Raw genomic sequence first — 15,137 nt, 5'->3', positions numbered from 1 at the left:
TACAATGCAATTTGGTTTTCTCTAGGTCAATCAACTTATTTTCTAACACAGTATTTCTATTGCTTAAAAACAGATTGTTCTCTTTGATCCTACTATTTTCTTTAGCAAGAGATTTAAGAGACACACGCAAATGATACAATTCAGTAGACATGTCATTGAAAGCATCATTGCACTCTTCTTTAGTAAGCTGTGTTAAATCAGTAGTGATTACCTGATTGCTTGATGAACTAACTTCGTTTTCTTCAGAATCAGCCATGAGAGCAAGGTTGACATAATCCACATCTTCATCCTCTTCATCTCCATCAGCTGCCCAGTCCTTTTCTTGAGTAATGAAAGCCCTTTCCTTCTGTTTGAGTAGATTAAAATATTTCTTTTTGTAATCTACTTGTTCAAATTTCTTCTTTTCAGAGGTTGGCTTTCTGCACTCACTTGCAAAGTGTCCACTTATACCACAATTAAAACACTTGAACTTGGATTTGTCCACCATGTTCTTATAGGGTTTAGTGGCTCTAGTGTTTTTCCTGAACTTCATCTTTGCAAATCTCCTGGACAGAAATGCAAGATGCTCATCAATACCATCAGAGTCATCTTGACTGGAGTTTTCTTCATTTTCAGCAACTTGCCCTTTACCCTTGTCTGATTCTGGATTTCTTACACCATCTTTGGAGCTTGATGTAGATCTCACAGTTTCTTTTCTGCATTCTTTCTCATTTTCAGCTACCAATGCAACTGAACCTCCTTTCTTTCTCCCCCTCTCCAATACCTCATCCTGTTCCAACTCTAGTTCATAAGTCTTCAAGATTCCATATAATCTTTCAAGAGTAAAGTCCTTATAATCCTGAGAGTTTCTTAAGGAAACAGTCATGGGTTTCCATTCCTTTGGTAAGGATCTCAAAAATTTAAGATTTGAATCCTTCACCTGGTACACTCTACCATACAGCTTCAGTCCATTCAACAGTTTTTGGAATCTATTGAATGTGTCATTTAAAGATTCATTCTCTTCAAAATGAAAGTACTCATACTGTTGAATGAGAAGCTGCATTTTGTTCTCTTTTACTTGTTCTGTACCTTCACACAGCAGCTGAACTGTGTCCCAAACCTCTTTGGCAGTTGAACAATTTATCACATTATCAAACATATCCTTGTCAAGACCATTAAACAAAATGTTCATAGCCTTCTTATCCTTGTGGACTTCTTCTGTGTCTTCCATTGTCCATTCTGCTCTAGGTTTTGGAATGGATTGACCAACAGCAATTGTGGCCGTAGCAACTGTGGCTACTTTGTGGGGAATGTGAGGACCATTCTCAATGCAGTTTACATAACCTTCATCTTGGGAGAGTAGATGAAGGTGCATTTTCACCTTCCAGTGGTGATAACTGTCTTTGTCAAGAACTGGGATCTTTACTCCAATATCCTTCTTACTCATCTTTGTTAGATTCCAAGATCTTTAAACTCTTTGTGTGTCAAGAGCTTGCTCTGATACCAATTGTTATTCCTAGAGGACTAACAATGAGATTTACAGAAGGGGGGGTTGAATGTAAATCTCAAAACTTTTTCAAGTTTTGAGAAGTTTATTAAAGCAGTGTGTTCTAGATGAACAAGTGTATGAATTGCTTTGAGCTAATGCAGACAGATATATATTCAAACACAAAATGTAAAGAACACAACAAACTTTAAAAACTTTTCTGGTGGATTTGTTGTTCCACCAGAGATGGTATATTAGAAAATCTGTGTTCAACAATGTTGATCACAGCTGCATCCTAGTACAAACTAGATGAATTTTCTCTCAAGATATTTCTTAACAGCTCTGGAAAAATCTCTCTCTAATTACTAGCTTCTTCTTGGTTTTTATATTACCAAGTGTACAAGTGAAAAACAATATAAAATTACAATAGTAAAATAAGTTCTTCACTTGCTTCTTTTCCTGTTCACTCAAGTACTTTGTTGACTATTGCAACTTTGTACTAAAGAAGAACGGCTGCTTTTTCTGTTGATCCTGAAATTCGGCTACCACATCTCAGGTTTTCTCTGTCAACCCACGTGCCTCTGTTTGTAGGTACAACTACCACTTATCAACGGCTAATTAGCAGAACATCCGTTGAAGCTTTCATCCGTTGATGACTTCATCCGTTGAAGGATGTTATCCGTTGAAGCTTTCATCCGTTGATGCTCTCATCCGTTGAAGGATGTTATCCGTTGAAGCTTTAGAGACATCCGTTGAAGCTTAGCTTCTCATCCGTTGAAGGTCTTTAAGTCATCCGTTGATACCACTTCATTTATACAAAATTACAAGGCATGAAATATTTACAATTGGCCTTCCTATCTGCATATCATCTAGTAGTCAACATGACTCATAGTTTCTCTCAACTTCTAAGAATTACAATTTTAAATACAGAGACTGAAATATGCTACAATACTAGACTTATTTCTAAGTAAAGCTACACCATCAACGGATAGCCAAAGTGGTCTTATCCGTTGAGGCTACAGACACTAAATTTCTACTTAAGTGTTTTGTTAAACATATCATCAAACTAATGCACATATATTCCTAACAAATATTCATTCGAGGGCTTATGACTCAGTTCATATTATTTGATGAATATTATTTAAATATTCATTTGAGAATGTATGACTCCGTTATTTTATTTAATGAATATTATTTATAATATTCATTCGAGGTATTATGACTCCGCTTATTATTTAATAATATTCTTTATTTTATTAAAGAATAATGTGTCGATAATCAAACTTACTTTTGATTATTCAAATAAAGATATTACTTTCGTATAAGTATATCTTTGGTTATTTAAGAGTCATTTCAAGTATAAATTTTACAACATCTACTTCAATTATTTTTATAAAGATTATTCTTTATGGGAATATTATTTAAATAATAATTTTCAGATATTTTTATATATTGGGACTGATTTATTTTATTAAATCAGCATCACTCCAAACATTCTTAAAAATGTTTTCGAGTCTTCAAAATGATTTTTAAAAGTTAGAGCGGATCCCAAAACTCATTTTTATATTTAAGATCCTCCTTTCGAAGGGGATTTAAATACTCGCTCAAAACCTGAGGGATCCGGCTCTGTGGTGTGCTTTATATTCGCAACAAGGTTGCGGTCTTGATAAAAGAGTTTTTGATTACTTACCCAATACTCGGGAAGTAAAATTCTTGGAACAAGTTAATCCATTAACAGTCATCGCCTGGAAAATATCGGTGAGTTTTCCTTTCCAACTAGATACGACTTCTTGGTGGAGCCGTATCAACAAGTTTCTACTTGGGGAAAGTGGGGACGAGCTTTACGTTTCAGAGTCATGGATTTCATCTGAACTAGGAGTGGCGTAAGTGGTCGAGTAGCGCCGGCCCAGCCTTATTATATTGGCCCAAATGGCCTGGAAGTTCCGCTAAGGCGGTCCATTCCTTAGGAGTTCAGTGTTCGGTTGACAAGTAAATCCGACAGGTTCTCCTCTACATGTAGAAAATGGTGGGTTTGCACTACTACGACTGATCATCGTAAGTGGTCTTCATGGCGCGGCAAACTCCCGTAATGAGTTCATCATCCAATTGGATATTTCCGCAACACTACCCAGAGCACTTCGATAGAAATGCTACGGTTGGGCGATTGTTGAGTGTTGGCAGGGTCAAGTTTTCAAAATGATGTTTGCATCAAATGAAGTATCTCGTAACTTCATTTTATTTTGATGATATTTTAAAAGATTTAATCTATTCAAATCTGGTCTTGTAGTCTCATCTATGTGATGAACTTTTGAAACTATTTATAACTTGAACGGTGGTAGTTCAAGTAGTATTTGGAAAAGATATAAGTATATTGGAGTATCTTGTAACTTCACCTTTTAAACTTATATCTAGTTAATGGTTGTCTTATGAATGACAAAGACTTTCAGAAAAACGTTGAGACAAGGTTAGATATATGAGATCACCTTGCAACGATATTTTTTATACAGTTATAAACTGGAACTTTGTGTATATTATACATGGAAGAGGACTTCCAAGATTTTGAAAAGTATATATGTATATATACTGAATATTTTGCGACTTCATCGCATTAAAATATCAAACTTGGTTCATTTCTTTTTACCAAGACTTTCATGAGTACTATGAAAAGGCTCATATATTGTTAATCATTATCATATATTGTTAATCATTATAAATATTATTTTGGTGGGCTTGCTGCTCACCCTTGCTTTCTTCTTTCATCACACAACATCAGATAGACAAGACGAACAGGACCAAGCTCCCAATTCGCGAGCGGATAGGAAACGTTCCGCAGCTTCCTATAGGCATTGATGTCGCTGTAGCTGAGGTAGGAACTACCAATAGGCTAGGCTTCAACTTTTGATGTACCAGATTTATGTATATTTATGAATTGTAATAATGGCAAAGAAAATGTAAATTTATTCAGAAAACCTTTTAAGGTGTACTGGCAGATAATTGTGGAATAAAATGACTTGTGATTATTTTTGGATGTTCATCTCTGAGACTATAACTTGTGGTGTATGTGTTTATTGTGGGGTCACAGTACAGAGTAGTTGATTAATTATTAAGATTGGATGTTATTAAGGGAAATGAAACTCGTGACAACCCGGATCCCCGACCCCGGATTTGGGGGTGTTACAAAAGCTATTCATTTTTGTCGTATAATTGACTTATAGATCGACACACTTTTATATATATATATATGACAATTTAATATGTAAAAGCGGTGTTTGAAAAATTCTCGTTTTTTGTGCGTTTAGCCGTTGCCATTTCTTTTTTCGACATAAATGACTTAGTATGAAATATATCATTTAGTTGATATTTCCATTCTAAATATATGTATATATATATATATCAAATTAGTTTTTTCGGAAAACTTTTTTAGATTAAATATCTGATTTGACCGACATTGACTTAATTCTCGAAAAATGTCACAAGTACAAAAATTTATGGGAGGATTACTATATGATTTGCTAAACTTCCTAAATTAACTAATTTAATTTACACTTAATTATTTTAGACAAAATAATCAAAACAATCAGACTGTATGACACAAGTATATATTATGAGCTAATTTTTATAAAAATCACTAATCAATCACTCTACTAAAGTCAACCACAATCATATTATCATATATTCTGAATTGAGTTATATATATAATTTTAATATTAGAGAAATCACTAACATGATCTCTGATAACAATTATAATTTATTAAATGTAAAAAGTATTTAATTTAAAATATCCATTTATTACTTTTTTTTTAATTTTAAAAACATTTACGAATAAACTATTATATTTCAAAAAAGATTTATTATTTTGATTTAGAATCAATCATTCACATATTAATATTATGTAGTAATTTTCATAAATATAATTTTATATTTATATTATTGTAAAAATTTCAAATATTATATTGCTAATTTTTGTGATATGTTAATTTCAAAAATTATATTATTATATATTAATTTTCCTATCAAACTATTTACAGTTAACTTGGTTAAATAATAAGCGATAAAAAATAATTTTTGTAAAATAATAATTATTCGATCCAAACCGTAATAAAGACAGTGTATTGTTAATTTCAAAAAAGAAAAAACCTAAGTACTACGAATTGTGATCAAACCAAACAGGGTCTTATTTTGAGCTCGCTCTCTCAGTCTCTGCTCTCTACTATTCCATTTCCAAAGGTTTAATCTCCCTAACGGCGTCCTTCAATTAACTTCACTCACTCATATATACTTACACATATTTGTATCTATGAAATGTTATCATAATTTGCTTATTGCTTCCTGTTTAAATTTGTTGATATCAGCTCTTTTATCTGTTTAATTGATTGCTCGTCAAAATGATATTAAATCGTAAAATTACATTGCAAAACATCAAAAAAGTCTCAGCATTTCAGTTAAATTGTATAGTAGCAGCTCTTAATTACTCTACTAGTACTTGTTATCTTGATTTTCTATGCAATCCAATGAGTTCTACACACCATTTTGGTCTGACCCAGATGGCTAGAAATGCGAAAAAGCCTGTTAGATTTTGTGGGTTTTCGTTATATTCTTCGTATAGTAGACCCCCAAATAGAGCTTTACGGAAAAGAATTAGTAAAAGAAATAGAGCTGCAACGAAACCTGTTCTTGATGAATCTCGGTTTCAGAATGCGGTTTCGCATCTTTTGCCGAGATTTAGTGCTGATGAACTTTGCAATGTCATTACGATGCAGAATGATCCTTTAGTGTGTTTAGAGCTTTTTCATTATGCGGCGCAGCAGCCTAGGTTTAGACATAATGTGTCGTCATTTCATATTACGATAAAGAAACTTGGTGCTGCGGGAATGTATGAGGAAATGGATGTTATTGTTAATCAAGTGCTTGCGATTCGGTCTATTGGTTCCGAGGCGCTTTACAATACCATGATTTATTATTTTACGGAGGCGAGGAAATTGAATAGAGCTGTTAATATATTTAAGCATATGAGAAGTAATATGAAGTTGAGTTGTAGGCCATCGATAAGAACGTATAATCTTCTCTTTGCGGCACTTGTTGGTAGGGAAGGGAATTCTTATGTAAACCATTTGTATATGCAGTCTATTAGGGGTCTTTTTAAGCTCATGGTAAATGATGGGGTTGATCCTGATATATTCTCGTTAAACACTATGATAAAGGGTTATGCGCTGTCTCTCCACCTAAATGAAGCCCTCAGAATTTTTCATCAGATGGAAGTGGTTTATAAATGTCCACCTAACTCGTTCTCGTATGATTACTTAATTCATGGGTTGTGTGCTCAAGGCCGTACGAACAATGCTAGGGAGCTGTGCGGCCAAATGAAGGAAAAAGGTTTTGTGCCTAGTGGCAAATCGTATAACTCTCTTGTAAATGCCCTGGCTCTTGGTGGAGACATTGACGAAGCTGTAAAATATTTGTGGGAAATGATTGGAGAAAGAAGGTTGGCTGATTTCATAACCTATAGGACACTCCTTGGTGAGATCCGCAGACACCAAAGTCCAGAAGACGGGATGAATTTGCTTAACGATTTGCAAGCAAAGGGCATAGTGGACAGGCATACTTACAGAAAGCTTCAAAACGAACTAAAAGACAACTTTAGGAGGTGTTAATGATGGAAACAACATGAGGTACTGGCAACATGAGATAAATATCAATTTTGATGTTTCCTAGAACTTCTACATTTTTCTGGATAGTCTTTTCTTCATACTTAAGAGATTGTTAAGATTTATTTTAATCTTCCTTAATTATTTAGATTATGAGTGTTTACACTGAGCATAACAATATTTGAATTTGGGCTCAGTTGTTTACAGACAAACAATAAATCTTGTATAATTGGCACTTTTACAAAGTGTAAATGCTCAGAAAGTTTTTTTTTTATTATTTTACATGTATGGAGTTTTTTGCTTTCTAATAATTTTCTTTACTAAATAGATATATTACATGTACAGTTCTGCTGCTTGCAAAAAAGTTGATACAAATTGAGAATGATTTCTTATGGGAGATGCAACTAATATATACATTTCCACTATTTATTATATGATTGGGAAATGGAAGAGGAAGAGTACATTGATATATTTCAAGTTCTAGTTTTTTCTTTTTTTGACAAAGATAAGTCTAATGATTTGAAAATGTTGCATGTATCTGATAAAATATATTGGATGAAATCGGTGCTCATAGTTCTTGAGATATACTTGTTCTTAGGTGGCTCTTTAAAAATCCATTGATGCTGAGACTGTTATATTTCTGAGCATGCATGCATCAAGACGGTGTTTATTTTTGGTGGGTAAGCTAGATTGATACTTGAAGTGTCTAGGCAGTAGGCAGTGCTTGTGTTTTGGTTGGTTGTGTTGAACAAAAATTCTGTTTTTTGTCTGCATCAGTTAAGGCGGACCTGATTTTTGCTCCCTATAAGCAAAATCTCCCTTGAGAAGAAAAATCATTTCAAGCAGTCTCACCTTCTGTTGAACTTGTCACTGAAAATCTTGAAAGGCCCATATAATACAAAACCCTGCTTCTGGACTCCTGTTATCTTTCAATGTTCATACTCATTTCAGTTATGCATATGCATCCTCTAAGATCAGATTCTTTTTCACCTTTTCGGCTTCTCTCCTTTTGATCCTTTAGTAGAGTGATGTTGCATTTGTTTTACTAAACACCTCAATACTGAGCGTTAATATCTGTTTATGCAGATAGCAAAGAAAATTTGCCTATTAATAATTATATTATCAGTTATCACTTCTTCCTTAACTTGCGATGTTGCATGGTTTAATTGTACCGATATGTCTTCAACGTATGCTTTCTTTATAGTTTTGATACCGATACTTGCAATTTGTTTGCTTCCATCTAAAATTGTAGTAGATAGACATACTCAAAATATGAGAATAATAAACTATGTATGAGGAGAATCAAGACTTACACAGGGACAGGGTACACAAGCACAAGGAAGATGCTAGTGTGAGAACAAATTCAATCGCTTTTATTTGTCTATTCTTATATCTACAATGTGACACTAGTCACTACACATGAGGAGTTATTCAACGCTAAAAATTACTTTGTCATGGTAATAAATGCTTTATCTTATTTTTCAAAGTGAGGGGGTCTTAAGCTGCTGCTAAATTACAAACATAATATAAATGTCCATTTTAATCCTGCAATAAAAGAAAGAAAACCCATAGATCAAAATTTCAAAGAGTCATATCAAAATCGATTGTTGAGATGCAAACCTATTGATGATAAAGGTAATATGGAATTTCATGGTGCGATCAGACATAATTCAGGCTCTGAAAATCATTGTTGGTCTGAAGCTCTTTTGACGATTCGGTTTCAAGCGTCAAATCAATATTCAGACATAAACGCCTTTGTACACACAATACTTTCGCATTTCATGTTTTGTGATTCGTCCATATCGTTTTCTTCGTTGTAGTACTCTATCATTCCTTTGTCCATATCTTTTTATTTGAACATATAATGTTTTTAATCCTTTTGCAAGTATTTTTTATATGATTGCTCGAGCTTACTGTTCTTTTCATAACTTTACAGTTTCTTATATACGGTGACATCTTACTTTTAGTTTCTTCAAAAAATTGCTAACTATACGATTCCCTGAATTTGTTGTAAGCATTGTGTTGGTGTAGAAATCATAAAACTCATATATTGGTTAACTGATTATATTGAGGAGAGTCTGAGTCAGCTTGACAGGGGTAGATGAGTTCAAAATTCAAAAAATGGCTCTTTAGTAGCATAAAGCCATTTTAAATTGGGATATTGTGTATTGATGTGAAATGTGATGTTCATCTCATGGAGCAGTCATTCGAGGTTGGGAAAAAACCTATTTTGGATACATTATTTTGGCAGAGGATCCTACTTGTGACCAAAAAAAGTTTATCTATATTTTTTTAAGGTTGAGCATATCAACAATTAGGAAAAATGAAGAAACTTCACAAAATCAAGACGTGTTTATGAATTTGGATCACAACTCTGTTTCTGATCACCAAAATTCACTTGCAATCTGTATGTCGTCTTGCTCTGTCTTGTGCAGGTCACTAAGCTGGAGATAGAGAAGTCCTCATGTCAACAAAATTTGGATAGCTCTTTCGAGTTGCTTCGACATCAGCATGTAGAAGTGCTAGTGAAGGGTTAAAATGAGGTAATCTGATTGTTTGATTTATTTACCTTGGAGATAATTCTTAGTATGTACATATGGTGGTAAATGTTATGTGAAGATGAGATAGATTGAGCTAATTGTACTCAGACATTAATGCTTTATATCACTATTTCTGGAAAAGAAATTGATCTGACGTCTCCCCATGTAGTGATGTAGCCATGTAGATGTACCACACCACTTGCTCAGATTTCTTTGTATGATGCCAATCACATGATGATATTTTATTTATACTTTTTATTTGTTTATATTTTTCTGCATACAGTATTATATGGATATACTTGGTTGAAAAATGAAACCAAATATAATTAACTATGCTAGCATGTTTTCGGTTTTCCAAGTCTCCAGGAAACAAAATGAGTTTCCTGTCCTTTCTCTAGGATGGATGAAGTGTTTGTTTGAAGTAATATGGAATGCAAAACTGGGGACAAATGGTCTTTTTTTAGGATAAGTTTTGGTCATATGTCCTCGCCGAGTATTTCATGTTTTCTGGACATGTTATATAGGGGACTTGTTCAAATTTAATTTTTAGTGTGAATTAATATTTCAAACAAAGTTCCTTCGGAGATCACTAACTTGAGTTACTTTATTGTTTTCTTATCACTTCTTCCTAGTCTCATCGAATGATATCCCCTTTGTTTAATATTTTGGGTGTGTGGCTATATTTAATCTAATTTAGGAGCGTCTTAATGGCTTCTTCCATACTGGAAATTATTGTCGTGTTTGATTCTGGCTAGATTTTAATAAGAGCTTCAAAAGATGTAGGAGGACTAGGTGCCTCGTGAAAATGAAATTTTCAAATATCTGTTGGTAACATGTGCTTTGTGCTTTTTTCTTAATCTTACCGTACATTGTATCTAATGCCCAGTCTTCTTCTTTAACTTCATTATTGCTTCTTCTTTAACTTCATTATTGCTAATTTAGGCTTTTAAATCATTATGTAATTTTCGTGCTGATTCTAGTATGAAGGTTCAGAATCTCTATCCAAGCTATCACTGGGGTCAGCGAGTAAAAGAAAATATATCAGTTTAAAGCTCAATAAATAGCATCGGAACCATCCCTACGGTTGTATATGAATTGCTTCAGGTGCATTGTCCATTTTACGTGGTAAAGGGCCATCCTTTCCGATTGTAGTATTTTAGGCCAAAGCTGAACTTTTTGATCATTTGTATATATTAATTTACCTTTTTACGGACCTCTTGGCTCTCTGCTATCGAGTTTTTCGGAGGGAAAGAGGTGGAACATTATTAATCATGCATTCAATAAGACGTAGGTGTATGTCACTTTTCTTAAATGGTTTTGCTCACATAATTCTGAGAGTTATTGCTCTGGAACTTTGTTTTATGGAGATCTAAGTGATGGATGTCGACTGACATGATACTTAAGTGAGAAATCAGCAAGTATAGAGTTAAAACTTAAACAAGTGTCTGTGAGGGCATATGTATATTATTCAACAAGAGAGTGCCTCCAAGAAAAGTTGATTTAAGATGTTTCTCTTATTTATTTATTATATATATATAAAAAATATACAATACTTTACAGCACTTGATGACTTGAACCATCCACCTGATACTCATATCCCAAGGAACTTTCGTTTTTATCTTCGTTTAATGTATTATATTATTGCGTGGTTCAGGGTGATCTGCTATTCTGTCAGGTTTTGAATCCTTCAGATACGATGAAGCTTAATGTGGTTAGCAGCAGCAACAATCCAGTCTTTGCCTTGTCCATCAAACTTTGCTCCTACAGTTGGAGACTTGGAGAGCGGCAGCTTGGCTGGTGTAACTAACTCGGTGCTCAATCAGAAATGCTCTGTTACTGATAATGAAATACATCTAGCTTGAAAAAGCATCTCTTGACTTTAGAGAAGAATGGTGTCTGTCATTGATATTTTTGAAAACTTGTAGTAGAAAATAAAGGTCTTAGTACAGAAGCAAAATTTGGATAGCTTTCTCGAGATACAGAGACAACAGCAGGTAGCAAATGAAAGGTTAAAAGAGGTATTTGCTTGTTTCTTTCATCTCCTTGTAGATAATTTGTGTTATGTACCTGGCTAGTTACAACTTCAAATGGTGGTAAATGTTATGTACTATGTCAACCAAGTTTCACGCCAGTTACTTTCTTTGTATTATGTCACTTGCAGAATGAGAGAATTAATGTTTTTCATATCTATATCTACTTTTTGCATACAGGATTATGTGGGATACTTGGTTAAAAAATGATACCAAATATAATCAACTGTGCTAGCAATTAATCCAAGTCTCCAGCGAACAAAGTGAGTTTCGTGTCCTTTCTCTAGGAAGGGGAATTTGTCTGAAGTAGAATAAAATGCAAAACTGGGGACATATGGTCTATTTCATGAGTAAGTTTTGGGCATATAGTTTCATCGATTATGCCATGTTTTCTGGACATGTGGGGTTATTTGAATTTGAGTTCTACTAAAATTTAATACTTTGAGCAGAAGAGCGAAAACTTATTATACTTTGTTTTATGTTCTTAACCTCTTTCTGTTCTAATTGGACGATGTCCCCTTTCTTTAATGATTTTGGGTATGTGACTGTGTTTAACTTAATTCAGGAGGGTCTTAATGGCTTCTTCCATAGCGTATATCACTGTTGTGTTTAATTCTTGCTAGATTCTGCCAAGAGCTTCACAATATGCAGGAGGACAAGGTGCCTCTTGAACATGTAATTTCTGCAGAATCTATGGGTAATATGTGCTTTATTATGCTTTATCTTAAACATATTTTAACATTATATTTTTGCGCTCAGTTTTGTTTACCTTAATAATTGTAAGTATAAGCTTTTGAATCACTGTGCTTATTCTTGTATGAAGGTTCGGAATCTTTAACCAAGCTATTACAGGGGTCAAGCTAGGAAAATAAAATATATCAGTTCAAAGCTTAAAAAATAGCATTGGATCCATCTCTTTAGTTGTATATCACCGCCCTGTTTGATGTGGTAAAAGGTCATCCTTCCCCGATTGTGGTATTTTAGGTCAGAGTTGGCGAAAATCTGATGTTTTGGATCATTTACATTATTATATGTATCAAGGGGACCTCTTGGCCTCCCTGCTATCAAGTTTTTTTTGTGGGGCTAAATCTATCATGCTTTAATGGAGCACGTAGGTTTATTTTACTTTATGCTCGCATAGTTGCGAAATTTATTGAACCGGAACTATGTCGTATAGAGATATTCAACTGATGGATATTAAGTGACAGGATACTAAAGTGAGATATACAATTAAGAATTAAAGTATGAGAGCTAATATTTTATCCAGACAAGAGAATGTCTTCCAAGAAGCAGTGGTTTTAATATGTTTACTTTTCTAAAATATATATTTCTTTATAGCAAGCACTTGATGACTTGAACCATCCAACTGATATTCGTCCAAATATCCAAATTTGGGGCAGATTACCCCAAATTTTATTTCAACGGTGATCCAAATAGTGATCCAAATTTGGATCCCTTGGTTTAATATAAAATAATGGTTTTGTTATTTGTAGTTTATGAGATTTTAAATTGATCTTTGATTATTTAATTGTATAATTAATAACAGAATATAATTAGTAGTTAACAAAATTTATTTTTAAAATAAAATTAAAATAATGAGAAAACATAATTTCATTAAAATTCAAAAATAAAAAATAAAGAGACACATATTACACTTAGAGATGCATTAATTGAGTATTTGTGGGAAGAATATACTAATTTGGAAAATTAGTGTGTCAATGATATTTTGTATGTTAATTATTGCAATAAATGTGTTTTTCGTGAATTAAGTGCAAAATTTTAATATTTTTATGTGTATTAATTTTTTTAATTTAATTAATTTATGAAATATTATATAAATTGTTAATAATGATTAAATGATAAATTTAAGATAAAATTGTTTAATATGATTTTTATATATTATTATATGTAAAAAGTAAATGAAAAGTAGTACATGGTTGTAAGTAACATACTCGTCATCGGTTCCAGAGGCAACAACCTCACCAATGACAATGTTAGCTACTGGCCCACTCGTGGTTCCAAGTCCAAGCATAGTATTTGCTTGAGCTACCACAACAGCTTTCTTAGCTTTCTTACTTGGACAGTTCTTGCTCCAATGACCAACTTGTCCACAATACCAACATGGTTTGTTCGCCTTGTTTTTGTCAGGTTTAGTGTTAGTCTTCTTAGTGACTACCTTTCTTTTCTGTCCTATAGTCACTACATTCACCTTCGAGCTCCCATGTTCCACAGGCAACACATGTCCCTGTTTGGACTTGTGCTGCTCCTGTACAGAGATGTCCAACATCAAGTTAATCCATGTGATCTCTCCTTTCTGTCTTTTCTGGGAGAGAGAAAACTCTTTTCAAGACTTAGGGAGCTTTTCAATCACAGACATCACTCGAAACTTCTCAGGCAAGACCATATCGGACTCACCCAAAGCATGAACCAACATCTCAAACTCATGAACCTGTTCAGTCATGGATTTCCCATCCACCAACTTGAAATCAAGAAACCTAGCCACATAATACTTCTCAAGATCTTGAGAATCGGTATTATGGGTTTGGTCCAGGTTATCCCATAAGACTTATAGCATCTGATGAATAAATATCGAATAAGGTGTTCTCCAAGGCTGCCAAAATGGCTGCCCTGGCCACCCCATCCTTCTCAGCCCATAAAGCATAAACCTTAACAGATTGAGCTTTCTCTTGATCCAACCTAAGAGGATCATACTGTACCACTAACCATAGACCCTTAACCGTTGACCAGAGTTTCATTTTTTTTTCTGCCAACGAGAAAAAGAAGCTCCACCACTGAATTTATTAGGCATACCCGATAAATCAATTGGCTGGGAAACTATACGTGGTCCAGTCAATGGTAGTAGTACCACCATAACCAAAACCAGTCTCAGCAGTTTTAGGAACATCACCAGTTTCGTTAACCATCTTGCTAATTAACTATATATAACTATAATCTCTTCAAGATTGTTGAGTATAATTCTAACTAAACAACAACAATGGGTATTTATATATATATATAATAACAAGAACAAGACAAATAACCAAATAACCAACTAACGAAATAAAATACGAAGGTAATAACAAACTATAAAGACTGTAATTGACAAAGAAAGTAAAGAAAACTTATCTTTTATCACTTTCCAAATTCTGATAAGAAGAAGAACACAACAGCTGAGTCGCCAAACCCTTCAAGAGGACTTGACTGTCTTTGAAGAGATTATTACCCCCCACTTAAGCTGTGATGGAATGCAGTAATATCGCTTCCAGGATAAAACAACAACATATCAATCTAGCCGCAGAACCAACAATGATCAACGGCGACTCGCACCACAGTTTGCCCAAAAACCTATGCAACTCATATATGTTTGCGAGGTAAGCACCGAGACCTGTGTCATTTTTATCTCAAATATACCTCTCAATATATAGGCATATCAAGTTACTCTTCTTCTATTTTACTC

The 15,137-nt window shown here is 33.8% G+C and overlaps 1 protein-coding gene across 13 annotated transcripts; it reads left to right on the top strand.

Annotated features, from left to right (window-relative positions):
- The first annotated feature begins 5,610 nt into the window (after positions 1 to 5,610).
- On the top strand, positions 5,611 to 12,600 carry LOC141707346 (pentatricopeptide repeat-containing protein At2g27800, mitochondrial-like). 13 transcript variants are annotated; one of them, XM_074510465.1, is made up of 7 exons: positions 5,617 to 7,134; positions 9,546 to 9,653; positions 10,631 to 10,775; positions 11,305 to 11,668; positions 11,861 to 11,943; positions 12,304 to 12,377; positions 12,504 to 12,600. In XM_074510465.1, the coding sequence occupies exon 1, from the start codon at positions 5,851 to 5,853 to the stop codon at positions 7,114 to 7,116; it is 1,266 nt and encodes a 421-aa protein (XP_074366566.1). In that variant the 5' UTR covers positions 5,617 to 5,850; the 3' UTR covers positions 7,117 to 7,134; positions 9,546 to 9,653; positions 10,631 to 10,775; positions 11,305 to 11,668; positions 11,861 to 11,943; positions 12,304 to 12,377; positions 12,504 to 12,600. The 13 variants fall into 13 exon arrangements, 12 of the variants coding, with proteins under 12 accessions (XP_074366566.1, XP_074366564.1, XP_074366563.1 ...); XM_074510463.1 differs by having other exon boundaries at positions 12,246 to 12,377; XM_074510462.1 differs by having other exon boundaries at positions 11,861 to 12,030; positions 12,246 to 12,377.
- Positions 12,601 to 15,137: the final 2,537 nt, after the last annotated feature.

Source organism: Apium graveolens, chromosome 2, assembly GCF_009905375.1.
Source record: "Apium graveolens cultivar Ventura chromosome 2, ASM990537v1, whole genome shotgun sequence".
Lineage (NCBI taxonomy): Eukaryota > Viridiplantae > Streptophyta > Magnoliopsida > Apiales > Apiaceae > Apium > Apium graveolens.
This window is presented reverse-complemented; position numbering and strand designations above follow the sequence as displayed.

Bases quoted from the DNA above. Each gene is read 5' to 3' on its own strand.
- LOC141707346 (XM_074510459.1), top strand. From the start codon at position 5,851: ATGATATTAAATCGTAAAATTACATTGCAAAACATCAAAAAAGTCTCA.